The 15,918-nt window shown below is 43.0% G+C and overlaps 1 protein-coding gene across 3 annotated transcripts in view; it reads right to left on the reverse strand.

Annotated features, from left to right (window-relative positions):
• Nid2 (nidogen 2) overlaps nucleotides 1-8,525 on the reverse strand; it is a 60,662-nt gene extending 52,137 nt beyond the window's left edge. For all 3 annotated transcript variants that reach the window (XM_076850287.2, XM_076850285.2, XM_076850286.2), the window contains exons 1-2: nucleotides 8,218-8,525; nucleotides 7,248-7,556 (exon numbers count right to left, since the gene is read on the reverse strand). In XM_076850287.2, the coding sequence (XP_076706402.2) occupies nucleotides 7,248-7,556; nucleotides 8,218-8,448 (540 nt within the window). In that variant the 5' untranslated portion in view covers nucleotides 8,449-8,525. The remainder of the gene's footprint in view (nucleotides 1-7,247; nucleotides 7,557-8,217) is intronic.
• Nucleotides 8,526-15,918: the final 7,393 nt, after the last annotated feature.

Raw genomic sequence — 15,918 nt, forward strand, 5'->3', positions numbered from 1 at the left:
CTGTGATTATCTCTAGAATTACTTCTCACCCCCCGGGACACCTCTGTGGGTATTTCTAGCCAGCATTCACTTCGTTTTGCTTGGTTGGCTGTTTATATGTTTCTAAACCCTCTTTGCTTATTCATTTCTACAGTAATTCAAATGGCCAAGTGTCTAGTAAGCACTGGATATTATGCTCAGCGCCAAATACACAAGGAGCAAAAAACAGGAGACTCTGCCTAGGCGAGACCCAGTTTATTAGAGGGAAGCAGCAGTGTTTGGAACTGCAGGACAGTTACGGGAGAGTGGTAGAGTGGTTGAGGCCACAGAGGAGGGTGTGAGCCTAAGACTCTGGGTGGGGGTGGGGAGGCATCACAGAGGCAGCCTGTGAATGTTAATAAATACCACAGGAGTCAAAGCAGACCAGAGAGAGAGAGAGAGAGAGAGAGACCAGGAGCCTAAATTAGCCACAAACTCAGTACCCAGCTGACTACAGAATCACTCTTTGATGTTCAGTTTACTCTCATTTCAATAAGACATTTTTCACTTTTACCTTTATCCAGCTATCCTCCCACCACCCTTCCAGTTAATGTGCTGGATTATCTTAAAAATGCTTATACTTAGGGATGCAAGACTACCTCTCTCACTAGATCACACACTCATTTTATAATCTAGTAAGGAACTGTATAGGTATTTTTTTAAAAACCACTTCCCTCATAAATAAGGTGATTCATAGAAACATTTACTAGCACAAATTATTACCTTCTCATTTTGCTAGGCACAGAGAAGAACTTTAACTGAAAACAATAGAGAGGAAAGAATGTGTCCAGCTTTGGGTCTGTCCTGGGTCTTCTCCCATCTTGTTCCAGATCTTTTCTAATGCTAATTTTTCCCTTCAATATTTAATTTCAAAGTAGTTTTGAGGTTTTGCAGATAGGACCAAGAAATGCAGGCATTAGCATGCTTTAAAAAAAAAAAAAAAAAACTATTGCAGGAGCCATGGCAGCATACTCCTGTAATCCCATCTCTGAGGAGGCTGAAGTAGGAGGATGGCAAGTTTGAGGCCATCTTGGACAACTTACAAAGACCCTGTCTCAAAATAAAATTTTTAAAAGGGCTGGGGATGTAACTCAGTGTAGAGTGCTTTCCTAGTATGGCAAGGCCCTGAGTCTAATCCCCAGCACCACACACACACAAATACTATGTAAACTTTCTTGTAGTTCTCTAACTGGAAAAAATCCTCTTGCTGGTCGCCCCCCCACCCCACCCCCATCCCCAACCTTCTTTCTCTGCATCTACAAACCTTCTTGACCTTATTCCCCTTAATAGACAGGGGATCCGATATATTTGTTATTGTTGTGGCTTTTGATTGTTTCATCAGCAAAACTTGACTGTTCCTAAAACAAAAGGCAAGGAAGGTTTTCTAGAATCTTTCACAGATCAGAAGCCTCGACTTCTGCCAAATGTAAATCAAGGCATTCTGTTCCTTGTCTATGTATAATATATACTTCATCATCAATTAATATGGATCCTATCACTTCAGAGTTTTATTTTGGTCAGAATAAAAACTTGGAAAAGAGAAGTCATGGGGAAAGAGAAAGAACCAAACTTTAGAAAGCTACACTTTAAAAGCTCCTGCTGTGGATTGCCCACAATCAAGGTACAAGAGAGAGGAGAATCGGTTCTAAGTTTAGAGAAATTCTGAAAGATAAGGCAGTGTAAGATTGTGAGGAGTTGCAGGGACTGGGAGGAGGGATGTGGAAAAATAAACAAAGCTGAGAGGGGGGTCTGGCTTTTCCCCTGGGGTCTGGGTAGTTAGCATTTCATTCATTCTCTCAGTCACTCACCCAACAGCCCCGTTCTGATTAAGACGTGTTCAACATCTTTCATATGCCTTTTTTGGGACAAGTACTCATTACAGGTGGCAAATATTTAATTTCTTTGTCTCCTCTGAAAGAGGCAAATATCAAAGGAAGAAAACAACTTCCTTTTAATAGAGTTTATGAGACCAAAGTACACTCCAAAAGAGTTTGGCTGTTTAAAAACCACCCACTCACCAAATACTGACTTGTAAAGTGCTCCATCAGTTCTACAAAATTCTAAGTACGCTCCAGAAGAGTTTGGCTGTTTAAAAACAACTCACACACCAAAGGATGACTTGTAAAGTTCTCCGACACTTCTACAAAATTCTACATCTAATTGATAAAGAGCCCACTTGACGCTGTCCTGAAGGGCTCCTCCTCCCAAGCACTCCTTGTCTGGCTTCCAAACCAGAAAGGTCCTTGAATTTCCAGATACAAGCCTTTGCAAGAGCCCCACATGTTTGGACTCTGAAGGCAAACCCTCAGATGGGCTGCCAAACCCTACACAAGGGTCACTGGTTCTCAACTTCCCCAGGATCCCAGAGAGGAAGAGGGGCCTCTAAAGGGAAAGGAGCAGTACACAGGTTCAGGCTAGTGGCTACGGAGCTTCAAGGTTTCCACCATCCTGATGTCAGAGAGAGAAAGGCCAGAACTCTGAGAGGAGTCTGCCTGTCCCCTTCCAGGTGAATGACATCACCACTCCATACTGATGTGACACTAGGCAGACATAGGCTGATGGATACAAAACACGCCCCCTCTGATGCTTGCAATTCATTTAATTAATTACAGACATCTGACAAAAAGTCACAATAGTGCCGTTCGTCTCCCCAAGGGGTTTGCCTATAGAGTTTTGCCAAAATAAAAATGAAAGTGGAGTAGGATGACTCCTTCAGGGGTCACAGAGTTCTTCCTGTCTTCCTAGGGACACATGCTCTCTAGAGTTATAGAATCACTGACTTGTGGCCTCCCGAGTTCAATGGGAACACCAACCTCTATTCCTCAGCGTAATTCTTCATTTCCTCATCTGTAGAACACCGTCACATGCGTGATTTCCCCTGTTCATTTCTCTACACTAAATCCTACAAAACTTGCCCAAAATTCAAAGATAAATGCTCAATGCGGTCCCATCCCTAATATTGCATCTTTCCTGACACTTGGGTTTGAGCAAAACTTCGGCATTTTTTTAAACCAGTTTCCACATGTGTCTCAATTTTGTCTTTATACCTATATCTTAGACTCAGGTTAAATTTGCCCTGTTAATCTGTAGACCTCCCTCTTCTGAACCCTGTTTTAGAAGTCAAAAAGCTACAGCCAAGTCCAATTTTCTTGGTTGGTGATTATCATCCTTTGCATCAAGTCAACATGTCCCATCTCCACACGGAGGCCTTCACTGGGCAACCTCCTACTCACCTCTTGCGTCACTGTTCACTATTCCCTCATCCATTTCTCCAGCCTCAGCCCTCTCAGTCTTCTCTCCGGACATGCCCCAACTCAGACCAACCCCCCCACTGCTACCTCATTCTCAATATTCATTCTCTCAAGTGCTTTTAACACAACTGAAATTCTAGGTCAACAAAAACATCCCACACTACACAGATCTGTATAACCTAGTTCTCTATAAGCCCTTAAAAGTGACCACCCCACAATGCTCCTCCCCCTGCAAATAAACAAACAAAAACACACACATAGCTAAAGTAAACACTGCTCTTGTGTCTTCCACAAGTTCTTTGAAAGTCAACACCATGACTTCTTTGTGAATTACCTACATGAAGGTTTGAAACAATCTCAGATCAATTGAATTGATAAACACTATTAGTTCACATTTTTTTTTCTGATGTAATTACACCTTGACATTCCTGCAACATCAGGTACAGCTTCCTGTCATACCCAATGGGAATATCAATGGAGAGAAAGGGCACCAACTTGACTGTTTTAAGTGGTAAAGATGCCATTCCTCTGATACATTCAAGTTTCCAGTAACTCTGTAATATTATCTTAGTATGCCAAGATTCAAGAAATCCACATAAGATTCACACAATCCTTCAAGCAAAGTAATTTAATGGTTGCCAAAAATCTATCTCCAGAAAACTATTAAAGCAAGAATTCAAGTCCCAGGGCTCTTTAAAGTATTCAGAAGACTCTTCAACGTGGATAATTGAAAAAACATACTCTGTCCTAAAAGAATCCTCATCTTTCTAAAGGAAACAAATTCTGAAGCCAATTTAGTATATGAAAATGTCTAAAGAATGATTTTAACTAGAAATGTTAAAGAGCAATAGAATCTACAAACCTTTCCCTAAATTAACTTCCCTCCAGAAAAGGAACAAACAAACAAAAAAGAACAAGAAAAGACATTATTTAGAAAACCCTCTAGTTAAAGAATGCTTACACAAAGGACCTGTATCACAACATCTTTACGAGACAAAGGAACAAAAGAAGTAGAATCTGGTCTTATCAAGTCAACATAGGGAAACATAGTTTGGCTGATACTAGGTCAAGGGACTACAATAGCTTTATGTAAAAATGTCACCTGGTTCATTCTCACAACAGTTCTGTACAGTAGGAGGCATTGCTACCCCATTTTACAGGTTAGGAAATTAAGTCTGAATCTGGGTCACTACTTCCAAAGTCACTGACTGGCTAACCTTTCAAAACCATTCTTTTTTCCCCAAATGTTTTTATGTTGTCATTGACTTCACAAACACCCTGGAAACTTGATAAAAGAAGTAGCACACCCCTGCTACAGATGAAATTGAGAAAGGTAATTAACTAAGTCATCTCATCTGTACGGTAACTTTTATTTCAAAGAAGCCCCAGTACAATTGGGATCCAAAAGCTATAGCAGGATTTCATAAACCCAGTTGTCATGCAATTGCTCTTCTCTCTAATTTACTTAGACTCAACTTTGTCTTTCTTTTCTCTACTGAAAAAATAAGACACACATATAACTGGATTCTCTTCTGAGCACTGCAATTCAAATTTGGAAGTGATACTGGCATCAAAGTGTCCTCTGCAATCATCCTGGATGATCACTTTATCTTCTATTTGCCATTATCTGTGAAATGCAAACAGTAATTCTTGTACTTATCCTGTAGGATTGTGATGGGAAGATAGTAGGATAAAATATTTTTGGAAGAATTTAACAAAATAGCTTGAATCAATAACATGTTTAATAATTGTCTAAGCAGTCAGTCTCCTTTGTGCCCTAACCTTCTCAATACCATCAAAATTATCTCTCTTTAAAAACAACAAAGCAAAAACATCTCAAACCACCCCTCCCCTGTTAAAATCCTTCAAAGGCAGCCCACTTCCCAGAAAAAAAAAATCCAAACTTCTCCCAAAGGAATATGTGGCCTTTCTAAAAGCTTTATATCTCATCACCGTTCATCTTCAGTAACAAGGCACAACCTGCAATGCCCTCAGCATGTTATAATTTAAGGCACATGGGTGACACATGCTATCCCTTCTATAGTGAATGATCTACTCTACTCAACTCAGATACAAAGATACCTTTTCACTAAAACCCCACACAGATGGATTTCCCCCTACACAGGAAGGGTTAGGGGTAGGCTCTTTAAGTCAAGACACCATACCTATCATATTAAAAAAAATCCATGTTCCTACCAAACTATGAGGTCCTTCGTGGCAAGAGTCTGTCCTTTCACAGTATCTACCCTAGTAATGACCCAATAGTAAGTGTACAGAAATGGTTTACTGGATAAATAAATCTCAATTATGTTTAAATATAAGTGATTTAAACACACACACAGGTAAAAATATCACACTTAAGATACAAGTTTTTTTTAAAGATTATAAGAATATATAATAAAGTGTAAGCATTGGTGGCCACTAATTATTAGAATTATAAATAATGTTTTCTTATTTTCTGTTTTTCAAATTTCTATTATTGGCATGTGATGACAACTTTAAATCAATTTTATAACTTATAAACAAAAAATGAATGAATGAAACGTAATGGTAGAGCCTAGCCATATTTTTCTTTATGTCCTCGCCAACCCTCTACCCAGCCCAGTGGTGTGCATAAAGAAGGTACACAATGTTTGTTTCAACTGAAGATATTCTGTTGAGATAACTGAGATGTCACAATCATGCATTTAAAAAGTTGTTCAATAAATAAAACTAATTTTACTTGACCAAAAAACTGAATGGCAAAAAGAAAACCCCAAACATAAATTTTTTCACTTTAAGAGAGTTTTTGCTTAGTATAAGTTATAGATAATAGTCTTACTCTAACCACAGAGCAAGAATGGCCACCATCTTGAGCTACCTTCTTAACCTCTTAGGGAGGATATATGCTATCTTTCTATAGTTAAGAAACACTTTAATGAGTTAAAATAAGTAATACTTTTGCCCTTGAAGCACCACATTTTATATTCAGGCCTAATTGCATAAAAGGAAATCCTTACCTACTCCCAAGAATGAGGGAATTTGCCATTTACCAAACTGCCCTGGCTCTACCCATTGTCCATTTGGAGTACTTCAAATCTTGCTCCTGGGATCAAAAACTGTAGCCTGGATTGCTTTGCTCTCTCCAGGGAAAGACTGTAAAATACATTGTGGACAGTCTCCTATAAACTAAGGAATATACGTAAACTGGTATCTGGAGGGCAATTTGGCAAAAGCTTTCAAGTACCTTAGAAAAAGCAATTGACTACCAACTGTGATTTCTGGGATGTCAGCTAAGAAGATGTGCAAAGATGTAACTTTTTGAAAAGTGCCTCACAAGTATTACTTATAATGATGGAAACAACCTTAATGACCACTGGGAATACTGGTTAAATAAACTATGGTAAACAATTGAGTGGAATATTACACAGTCGTCATGCTTAATGTTATACAAATATAGTTATTAACATCAAACATATTTGGAATACACTATTTGGTGAAAAAACAAGTTATGTAGAAGTACATACAGTGTGAATCCACTATTGTCAATAAATAACAACTATGTATGTGTAAAGAAAAAAAACTCTGGAAAATGTACATACAAAAATGTTTAATAGTAGTAGGAAAATGAGTGGTTTTTTAAAAAAATTTCCTGACTTTCTGATTTTTCCTTTAGTGAACACATAATTAGAAATACTTAGAGGTGATCCTAAAAATAAACAAATAAGCAGTAAACTGCCTGTTCCCAGGACCTCTGGCATCTGCACTAAGCAGTGTTCCTTGCTAACATGACCAGATCTGAAGGAGCCTCAGAAGACATCAAAGGACACCTCTGAAGCCATTCTTCCAAACCACTTCAGTTATGGGGCCACCAAAGGAACCATCAAGTTGGGTACACGGGCAAACTCGGAAGAAACTAGGAGCCAGTCCCTGGGTTTCCGTTAAAATTCAAGTCCATCCCTGGATTCACTCAGCCGGGGAGCATCGCCCATCACTTACCTCCTCTGAGGGCGGAACCCCACGCTTGACCTCCTCATAAGCTCCCACCTGCTCCCAGGTGGCCACGAAGGCGTGGGTGGGAGTGAAGCTGGCAGCTGAGCTCGGGAAGCCTGTGCGCACGTAACGGGTTGCCAGGCCCAGCACTGCCGGGGAGGTGTCCTGGCGGTACAGGACCCGGCCCCTTCCGCGACTCGTGTCGATATCAGCCAGGAAGGGGGCGATGGCGGGGAAGTCTGTGGGGAAATCATCGTCCACATATTGGGTCTCCCTGGGGAAGTCCTGGGTGGAGATGATGCCGTTTGTGCCCACCTGGGTGATGAGAAGGGAGAGAGAGAGAGAGAGAGAGAGAGAGAGAGAGAGAGAGAGAGAGAGAGAGAGAGAGAGAGACTGATGATCAAGCAAAGGGGAGGCCGCCCGTCTCCAGTGGTGCGCGCTCACCCAGTCCTGCTGGGAGGGAAGGGTCCTGCTGAGGGAAAGAAGCCTCTCCTTCCTAACAGGAGGGAGTCCGGCTTCAGGGCTACCAGGACAACTACAGCCGCGATCCCCTCCCTAACCCCACTCCACCGCGCGGGCAATAGGTCTAGGCGCCCTAGGGCTCGTCCATCTTCTCACTCCCCAAACAACCCTATAGCTCCATATCCCTGGGAGACCCCAGCTCTGCAGAAGTGCACAGCCTCCTCACGGTCCTGCTGCAAACCTCTCTGATCGCCTGGGCAACCCCACCTTCTTTTCTGCCCGGTGCGCTACGTGGCTGGGTACAATTCTCACTCTCGCTCTCCGGGTAATTCTTTACCACTGCAGGGGGCTGGCAGCGGCATCGCTGCGAAGCCGCGTCCCCTGAGAGAGAGCCGAGAGTGTGCACTATTTCCTTCCTCCCGAAGGGTCAGGGTGAGATGGCCACAACATTAACTCCTGCGATGAACCTAGAGAAATGTGCCCGAGTCGCGCACCAGGAGCGGGCTGAACTTACATAGAGATTGTTGAACTGGACATCGTAAAAGCGCAGGGGAATCTCCAGTTTCACCGCGGCTGAGCTTTCGTCGTCGCCGTCCTGCAGGAGCTGGTCTCCCCAAGATTCCCCATAGGGGAAGAGCTCTCCAGGGTTCAGCGCCGCGGCCCGCGAAAGCAGCAGCACCAGATGCAGCAGCAGCAACGATGGGGATGGCAGCGAAGGCCGCCTGGCCGCCTGGTCCCCCGGCATGCTCCCTCCGCCAGTGGGCTGTCCCGTGGTACAGAGCGTCCGGCCTGCCTGCGGGTCCACCAGCAGCCAGCCTCGAACCTGGATCCCCACAGACGCCCCGGAGGGGAGGGACTGCAGTCCCGCCCAGCGCATCGATTGGCTGAGGCTGTCAGCCTGGGACCAATCACCCGCTCTGAGAAAGTTCGGCAGCGGCCACTACATCTGGTTCTCGTTAAATTTTCTAAGGCAGCGGTCTCGGGAGCGGCGGGGCTGGCGAGGTAAAAACCCTGGCCAGGGCTGCTCGGGGCTGCTCGGGGCTGCTCGTTTTTCCTCCTCCTCCGCTCCCCGAGAGCTCCTGGGGTCACCCCCGCCCTCCAGTCGGGGCTGCCCCTCGGCCCCGGCCTACCTCGCCCCTGGGACCAAATGGCCTAAGAGGACCCAAGACAGCAAACGCTACAGGAGATGATCTAAGCGCGAAGGAGGGGACCCCGGCGGCGTGCGCAGCTGCTGGCTGGCGCGACGTTCCCGCGCGGGACCGGCAGAGCAAGGGTGGTGGTGGGGTTACGCTAGGAGGTTTGCGTCCTGCCCGGGGTTCCCTGGCGCCCCTTGCCTTTAAGGCCAGGCCCTCCCAAAGAGGCAAAGTGGCAATGTCGCTTCCTCCTCCTCCACTTCGTCCCACCCAGAGATGCCCTGCGGAGACGTGCGCCTTTGTACAAGCTCAGGGAACTGACTCCCAAGTTCGGTTCCGCCCTCCTCCGCAGGGCGGACAGCTGGGGACAACTCCTCCACCCTCCGAAATGCCCGCATGACCAGCTGGCACTGTTTACCTTCGCCGGGCAATAACCGCACCAGGGAAGACCCTGGATTCGAGTGTGTGATGCGCTTCGTTTGGGGCGAGGGATGAGGCATCCCTTTTGGGCACCGGGCCGGAAAGAGTGAGGCGTTGGGGTCGGAAGACTTGGTCTTCAGCCTGCGGTTTGCGACCTTCAGAGCTGCCGCGCCGGCGGCCAGGGAATCGGTAACCCGAGCTGATCTGCAGGACTGGAAACCACATAACCTGGAAAGCAGCTGCGCGGGTGTGAGAGAACCCCAAGCACCATAAACATCACCTTTGCGAAGCCTCAGGAGCTGGAAGAGATTTTATTACCATTTTTATTATCCAGAGCTTGAAATTTTCCAGATAGTCTGTTTTCTCTCTCAGATCCCCCATGGGATTCTTAGAAACAAAGGTATTTTAATAGAAAGAAGCAAACGCTTGGAAATGCCTTAAGGGACTCTCCAAAGACAGATTTCTCTTTGTAGGTGTTTATTCCAGCTATACGAACTCTTCTGGACCCACAGGGTCAAACACTAAAAACCTTGAAGACACCAGACGGTGAGATTCACAGAATCAAAACAAAGTGAAAAACTGACCCAAAGCAGTTTGCTTCCTCAAAGTTATATATTTGCTTGTGACACAAACGCATTTATACTTGCACATACATTTTCTCATTTTTCCAGGTCAGGAATTTACATTCTATTGAAGACAAAACATGAGATGACTTGTGATGTCATCCGAAGTTACAAATTCCTCCCCTGGCGCCCTGTTTTTCCTAATCCTCAGTTTGGCATAATAACAATAACAATACCTAGTACTGATTGGAGGCACTGAATTAATGAGGCAAGTGGGACTCCAAGATGAACTCCAAGATAGTCTCCCCAAAATCCCAATTTCCTGGTGTTTGTGTCCTTGTATAAGCCCCGCCCTTGTAGTATGTGCCAACCTTGTGACTTCTGACCAATAGAATGTAGCTACAGTGATGAGAAGTCACTTCAGGATTACACCACATAAGACTATTCTGTATAGTTAGCAGAATCTCTGACACTGATGTTTGAGGAAGCCAACTGTTATGCCTGGGGCTAGGCATAGCCAGGAACCTAGGGCAACCTCTGGTCACCTGCCAACAAGGATCTAAATTCTGCCAATAACCATGTAAGTGGGTGGAAGCAGGTTCTTCCCCAATAGAGTCTTGAGATGACATTTCAGCCTTGCCTGATTCTGATTGCAACATGTGAGAGACTCTGAAGGAAAGGATCCAACTAAGTTGAGTCCAGATTCCCAACAACACAGAAACTGTGAGAATTATAAATATATGTTTTTTTAAACCACTACATTTGGCCACAATTGTTACACAGCAGTAGATAACTGAAACATCTAAAAACTGTTTTAAAAAAAAACCTCTAATAGGTTAAACAAAATCAGTTATTGTTACAGAGCTGGTATATTCCAGAAATAAGATTTGAACCCATTTCTGTCTGATCTTTAGTTTCTCCCCTTAGGCACTAAATTTACATTGGCATGGGGCCCTTTGCAAAGTAGCTGTAGTCAACCTCTGTAAATTTGTCTTTTGCCATGGCCACCCTTCAGCTGAGATTTTGGCTTTGAAATACAACACACAGTTCTATGATGGAGAATATCCTCATGTACTAGTTCCTTTACTTGAAGTCATATTTCCCAGTCAGCCTTAAACCAACACCCACTCGTCCTTCAAGACTTGAATCAAAACTCACTTCGTTCAGGAAGCTATCCTGGGATGTAGGAGACTTGCGCCTTTGATATAAAGTCTGATATAAAAAAGCCTCTTCTTGCTCCCATTGTGCCCAGTGCCTGGCATGTTCATGTCTCCTGTCACACATATCTCCTATAACCCTGATCTCCTCTGCTCCCCCTTAACACCACCAGTGCACCCCGAAGGCAGGGATTTTGTCTTATTCGATGCCTGCCACAATGTTTGCCTGGTTCATGCCTGGCTTATCAGAAGTTTAAGAAATTTGTCAAATAAGTGAAGGCAAGCAGGCCAGCCTGGGACTAGGACCTGAATTTGCTGGCTCAAAACACAGCATTCTTTTCCTTCTACCACCTTTCCTGCTAATCTGACCTGACTCTCATAATCCTCTTTACCAGGCTGCCTAGCAACTCACCTACCACTGCTTTTCAGTTTTAGTCTTTCTTTCATTCATTCACCCATTCAACAACTATTTCCTGCAAGTTTGCCTTAACGAGCACAATTCTGCAAGAAATAAGGGGTGCAAGACCTGGCCCTTGCCTTTAAAGAGCCCATGATTTGGTTGGAAAAAGAGCATAAACATGAAAAAAGAAATAAGGCTGCAGCATGCATTTAATAGCAAAACAGGCCACAAAAAAACACTTGAACTGAAAGGGTGTCACTAGTTCTGAATCTGATGCTGAGTACTAAGAAGTGGATCCAATAGGGAAGAGGGTGAAATGAGCAGTCTTGTTTCCCTGTCTGCATAAAGTGGCTGAATTCTTGAAATATGAGGCTTTAGGCAGCTGTGCTTAAGCAGACATTCCTTTGAGCTTTTATTCTAATATTATTTTTAAACGACTCAGTGGCACCAACAGAGTGGTTTCTCCTTTAAAATGTCACTTTGTGTCTTGGGGAAAAGAAAAAAAATCTGTTATAGCTATTTCACTAGTCAAAGTAAATACTGAAGAAATACTTCTCTTGTGTCCACAGCTCCCTTTGCAAGAGTAGAATTTCCATGACCTGCCAGCCTTGCTGAAGAAGCAGAGGCCCCTTTCAAACTGGAGGTTATAGAGGACTTCTCTAGAAGTTTTTAGCTCTCTTGGATTGGGTCCTCCCAGTAGACCAAGCACTGCTTAGGAAGCATGACTATTTCATTGTAGGACTTTCCATCCCAAGCCAGGATGGTACCAGATGCCTTGCCAATAGACCTCAAAAGAGTCTTCACAGTTATAAATATACTTACAACTATAAATATATTTTGTGGTTACATTTCTTTGCAAATACCAAAGCTTCAAGAATGATGATACTTCCTGTTATTTTAATCAAGAGAATGAAACTCCACAGTGTGGCAAATAGATGTAGGTATTCAAGAGCAAGTTCTATGTATAGCATTGACCAGTGTGTGTATGTGTTTGTATTGGAGGTGGGCTTAGTGGAAAATGTCCCAGTTCTCATTGCACACAGGGATTCTTCGCATAACTTTACTATCCATTAAATTCCAGGGTGGGTGTGCTTGCATGTGGAAAAAATAGAGTCGAGAAAATTAGTGTCTTTTTCAGATTCAGGCTTAATTGAAATTATGTTAGGCCTACGAAAAACCGTGGAGTAAGAAAATATTTGAATTAAAATGTACAATATGAAAAGACTCTGAACCTTCCAATCTTTTGATATGAATCACTGACTATGTAAATTTGCCATGGCATTTCTAAGTACAAAAGAGGTTAGTGTGGCAGACACTTTGGGATTTTTTTTTTTTCCAACATAGTCATCTTCTTTTATTTCCTGGTTTCAGAAATTCCATTTTTGTTTCGGTGAATAAGCCCAAGAATGGTAGGCTCCTCCCTCAGTGTTGGCAGATGAACTAATATTGGTCAAAGCCAATCATAATTACAGTACATCCCGTCTCCTTATCTGCAGGATATGTACCACAGATGCCTGAAACTGTGGGTGGTATGGAACTCTATATATGCTATCATTTTTTCCTGTACATACATTCCTATGATAAAGGTCCATATATAAAGTAGACATAAGTAAGATAATAACAACAATTATAAAATAGAATATTTATGACAATATGCCTTGATAAAAGTTACTTAAAACCTATGAATTGTTGATTTCTGGAGTTTTCCACTTGATATTTTCAGACTGTGGTTGGCCATGGGTGACTGAAACCATGGCTAAGGGGCTCCTGTACACCTTTCCCCTTCTCAGTGATACAATGTCCTGTACCTTCAACCTTTCCCTTTTTTTGCTGGCCCTTCCTCTCTGCTTTTACATACATTCCAGTCTTACCCATAAAAACAAGAATAAATTTCCCTGTGTTATGGTTTGGATTCGAAGTGTCCTGTAAAAGTGCCTGGGTTAATGCAGGAGGTGAAACGATTAGAGGATGACTGTCATACCTAATCAATGGTGTGACCCATATAATAGATTAATAATCTGAATGGATTAACTAGAAGGCAGGTGAGGTGTGGCTGAAGGAAGTAGGTGTCTGGGGGCTGGCCCTTGGAGATCATATCTTGTCTCCCTGGTTTCTAGTTCTCTCTCTTTTCTTCTTGGCTGTCGGGAGCTAAACAGTTTTCTTCTGCCATGCCCTTATGCCTTACTTTGGGGACCAAAGGAATGGAGTCAATCCACCATGGACTGGAATTCTGAAACCATTAGCCAAAATAAACTTACAACTCTTAAATTGTTCTTGTCAGGTATTTTGGTCACGGTGACGAAAAGCTGACTAACACAACTTACTTTCTTATTGCCCCAGTTTTGTTTCTTTTACTTTCAAGAACCTCCATTGAGGGGCTGGGGATGTGGCTCAAGCGGTAGTGGGCTCGCCTGGCATGCGTGCGGCCCAGGTTCGATCCTCTGCACCACATACAAACAAAGATGTTGTGTCTGCCAATAACTAAAAAAATAAATAAATATTAAAAAATTCTCTCTCTCTCCCTCCCTCTCTCACTCTCTCTTTAAAAAAAAAAAGAAAAGAAATTCTCTCTCTCTCTAAAAAAAAAAAAAAAGAACCTCCATTGAAAAGGAACTATACTTGCTGTATGTCCTCCTTCACTCTAATGCATAAAGAACCTTTCTACATCCGTCAACAGGGGGCTCAGGCAGAGTAGTGAAATCAGTGAAAGACCAGCAGGGAAGTCGTAAGACCAATCTCCTAGGCTCTTTTTGGTCCTTACCTTATAGGACCTTTTTGGTATTTGCGACGCTACTGACGACTCATTTCTAATTATCTAGTTCCTTGATCTCTCTATTTCTCTGTGATATCTCCTGTGAGTTTCTCATCTTCTGCCTCTATTGTCTAAAAACGTGGCATTACCATAAGCCTGCTACTCTTCTTCCTCCATGATGTCTTTGGGTGTCTTGATTTTTCTAATGGTTATATTTCCCACCTACATTCTAATGACCCTCAAATAGATCACTCCCCCTGAGCCTTCCCTTGAGTTTTGAACTTAACCCTATTCCTTGCTGAGCATCCCCTGGGATGACACCTAACTCCACATCTAGGAGAGCTAGATCCACTGCTCAGAATTTCTGAGTTTTCAGTTTCTGCTCATGGCAATAATAGTCACTCCTCCTATATTACCACTGTCTTCTCAGGTCCTCATCTTCTCTCACTTGCTAGCTTTTGTGGAAGAAATGATAGGTTAGCTTGCCTATTGCTTATTTCTAACCCCCTTCTCTTCTCTCACATCTATTATAGAAGTGAGATTATTGTTTTCTTAGCTTTTCTTGCAGCCATAGGTGGTTATCTGGTATAATCCTGACTTAACCACTAGAAATCTGCTGAAAGTCTGTCGGTTTCTGGAAGGGCTTTACACTGAGGATAAAGGGAATAGTCAAATCTTTCCCCATTCTTGCTGCCTTAAACATGGATCTAATGTTTGGAGCTCCTCTAGCCATCCCCTGACTATGAAAAGACAACTTTAAGGACAAAATCATAGCAAAGCAAAACACAGAAAGGAGGTGAATATCTGAACCAGTCAGTGACTTCCTGTCACCAAATCCCTTTTCATATGAGAAAACAAACCCCTATTTGCTTAAGTCACTGTTATACTGTGTGTGCCTTATACCTGGGCATCCCCTGCCTAGGCTCCTCACCTAAAATACTGAAACTTTCCAGTTACATCTGTCACTTCAAGTAGTTAAAGGGCCTCAAGAGTAGTTTTCATGTAATAGTACACCTTTGTCTTCCTTTCTTCTTATGCCTTCTTATCTACTCATTATCACAATTTCAGATAGTTTCTTAACATGAACATAGGGGAAAAAAGGCCTTAGACATGTATTCCTTTATAGTCCAACATGGCCAACAGAATGTGAATCAGCCCTTGGGGACAGGACTGTATCTTCCTCCTTCTCTACTTCATGGGTCTACTAGCACAGTACCTGTTACAGAGGGCTGCTCAGTAAGCCCTTGTTGATTCGAATTGGAAAAGAATGCAGTAAAGACATCATTTTTTTAAACTCCTACACTTTTTCCTGGATAATCCATTTCCTCATTCTTTGCATATTTGTTGCATTCTGTATCATTGCTGAAAAAACAGGATTAAAAGTTTGGCTTTTATGTTAGTAGAAGAGAAACTTCCACTCTAAATTGTATTTGAAGATGTGAAGGCTAATGGCATTATTCCCCTTCAGAAAGAATAGCCCAAAAAGGACAATATCACTCCCGTCCCTGTTGTAGTTCCTACTAAAAGAACAGGCTGAACTACACAGGTAGGCACTTAATGATGTAACATCAGTATCCATCTTCACAAAGACTCCTCTACTCACCCAGACCGTAAGTTCCTCAAAGTTTCCACCTTTTGCTTCCTTTAAGACTTCTACAGCTACCTGACACAATGTTGAGTAAATAAAGGCTGGTCAACTTCTAATGAGTTGGGGATTTTTGAATGCCCAAGAGTGACATCGGGATGTGCTGTCTCCACGGGGCAGTGAATGTGGTCCTGTTTCCAGAGGC

The sequence above is a fragment of the Callospermophilus lateralis genome, chromosome 3 (assembly GCF_048772815.1).
Source record: "Callospermophilus lateralis isolate mCalLat2 chromosome 3, mCalLat2.hap1, whole genome shotgun sequence".
Lineage (NCBI taxonomy): Eukaryota > Metazoa > Chordata > Mammalia > Rodentia > Sciuridae > Callospermophilus > Callospermophilus lateralis.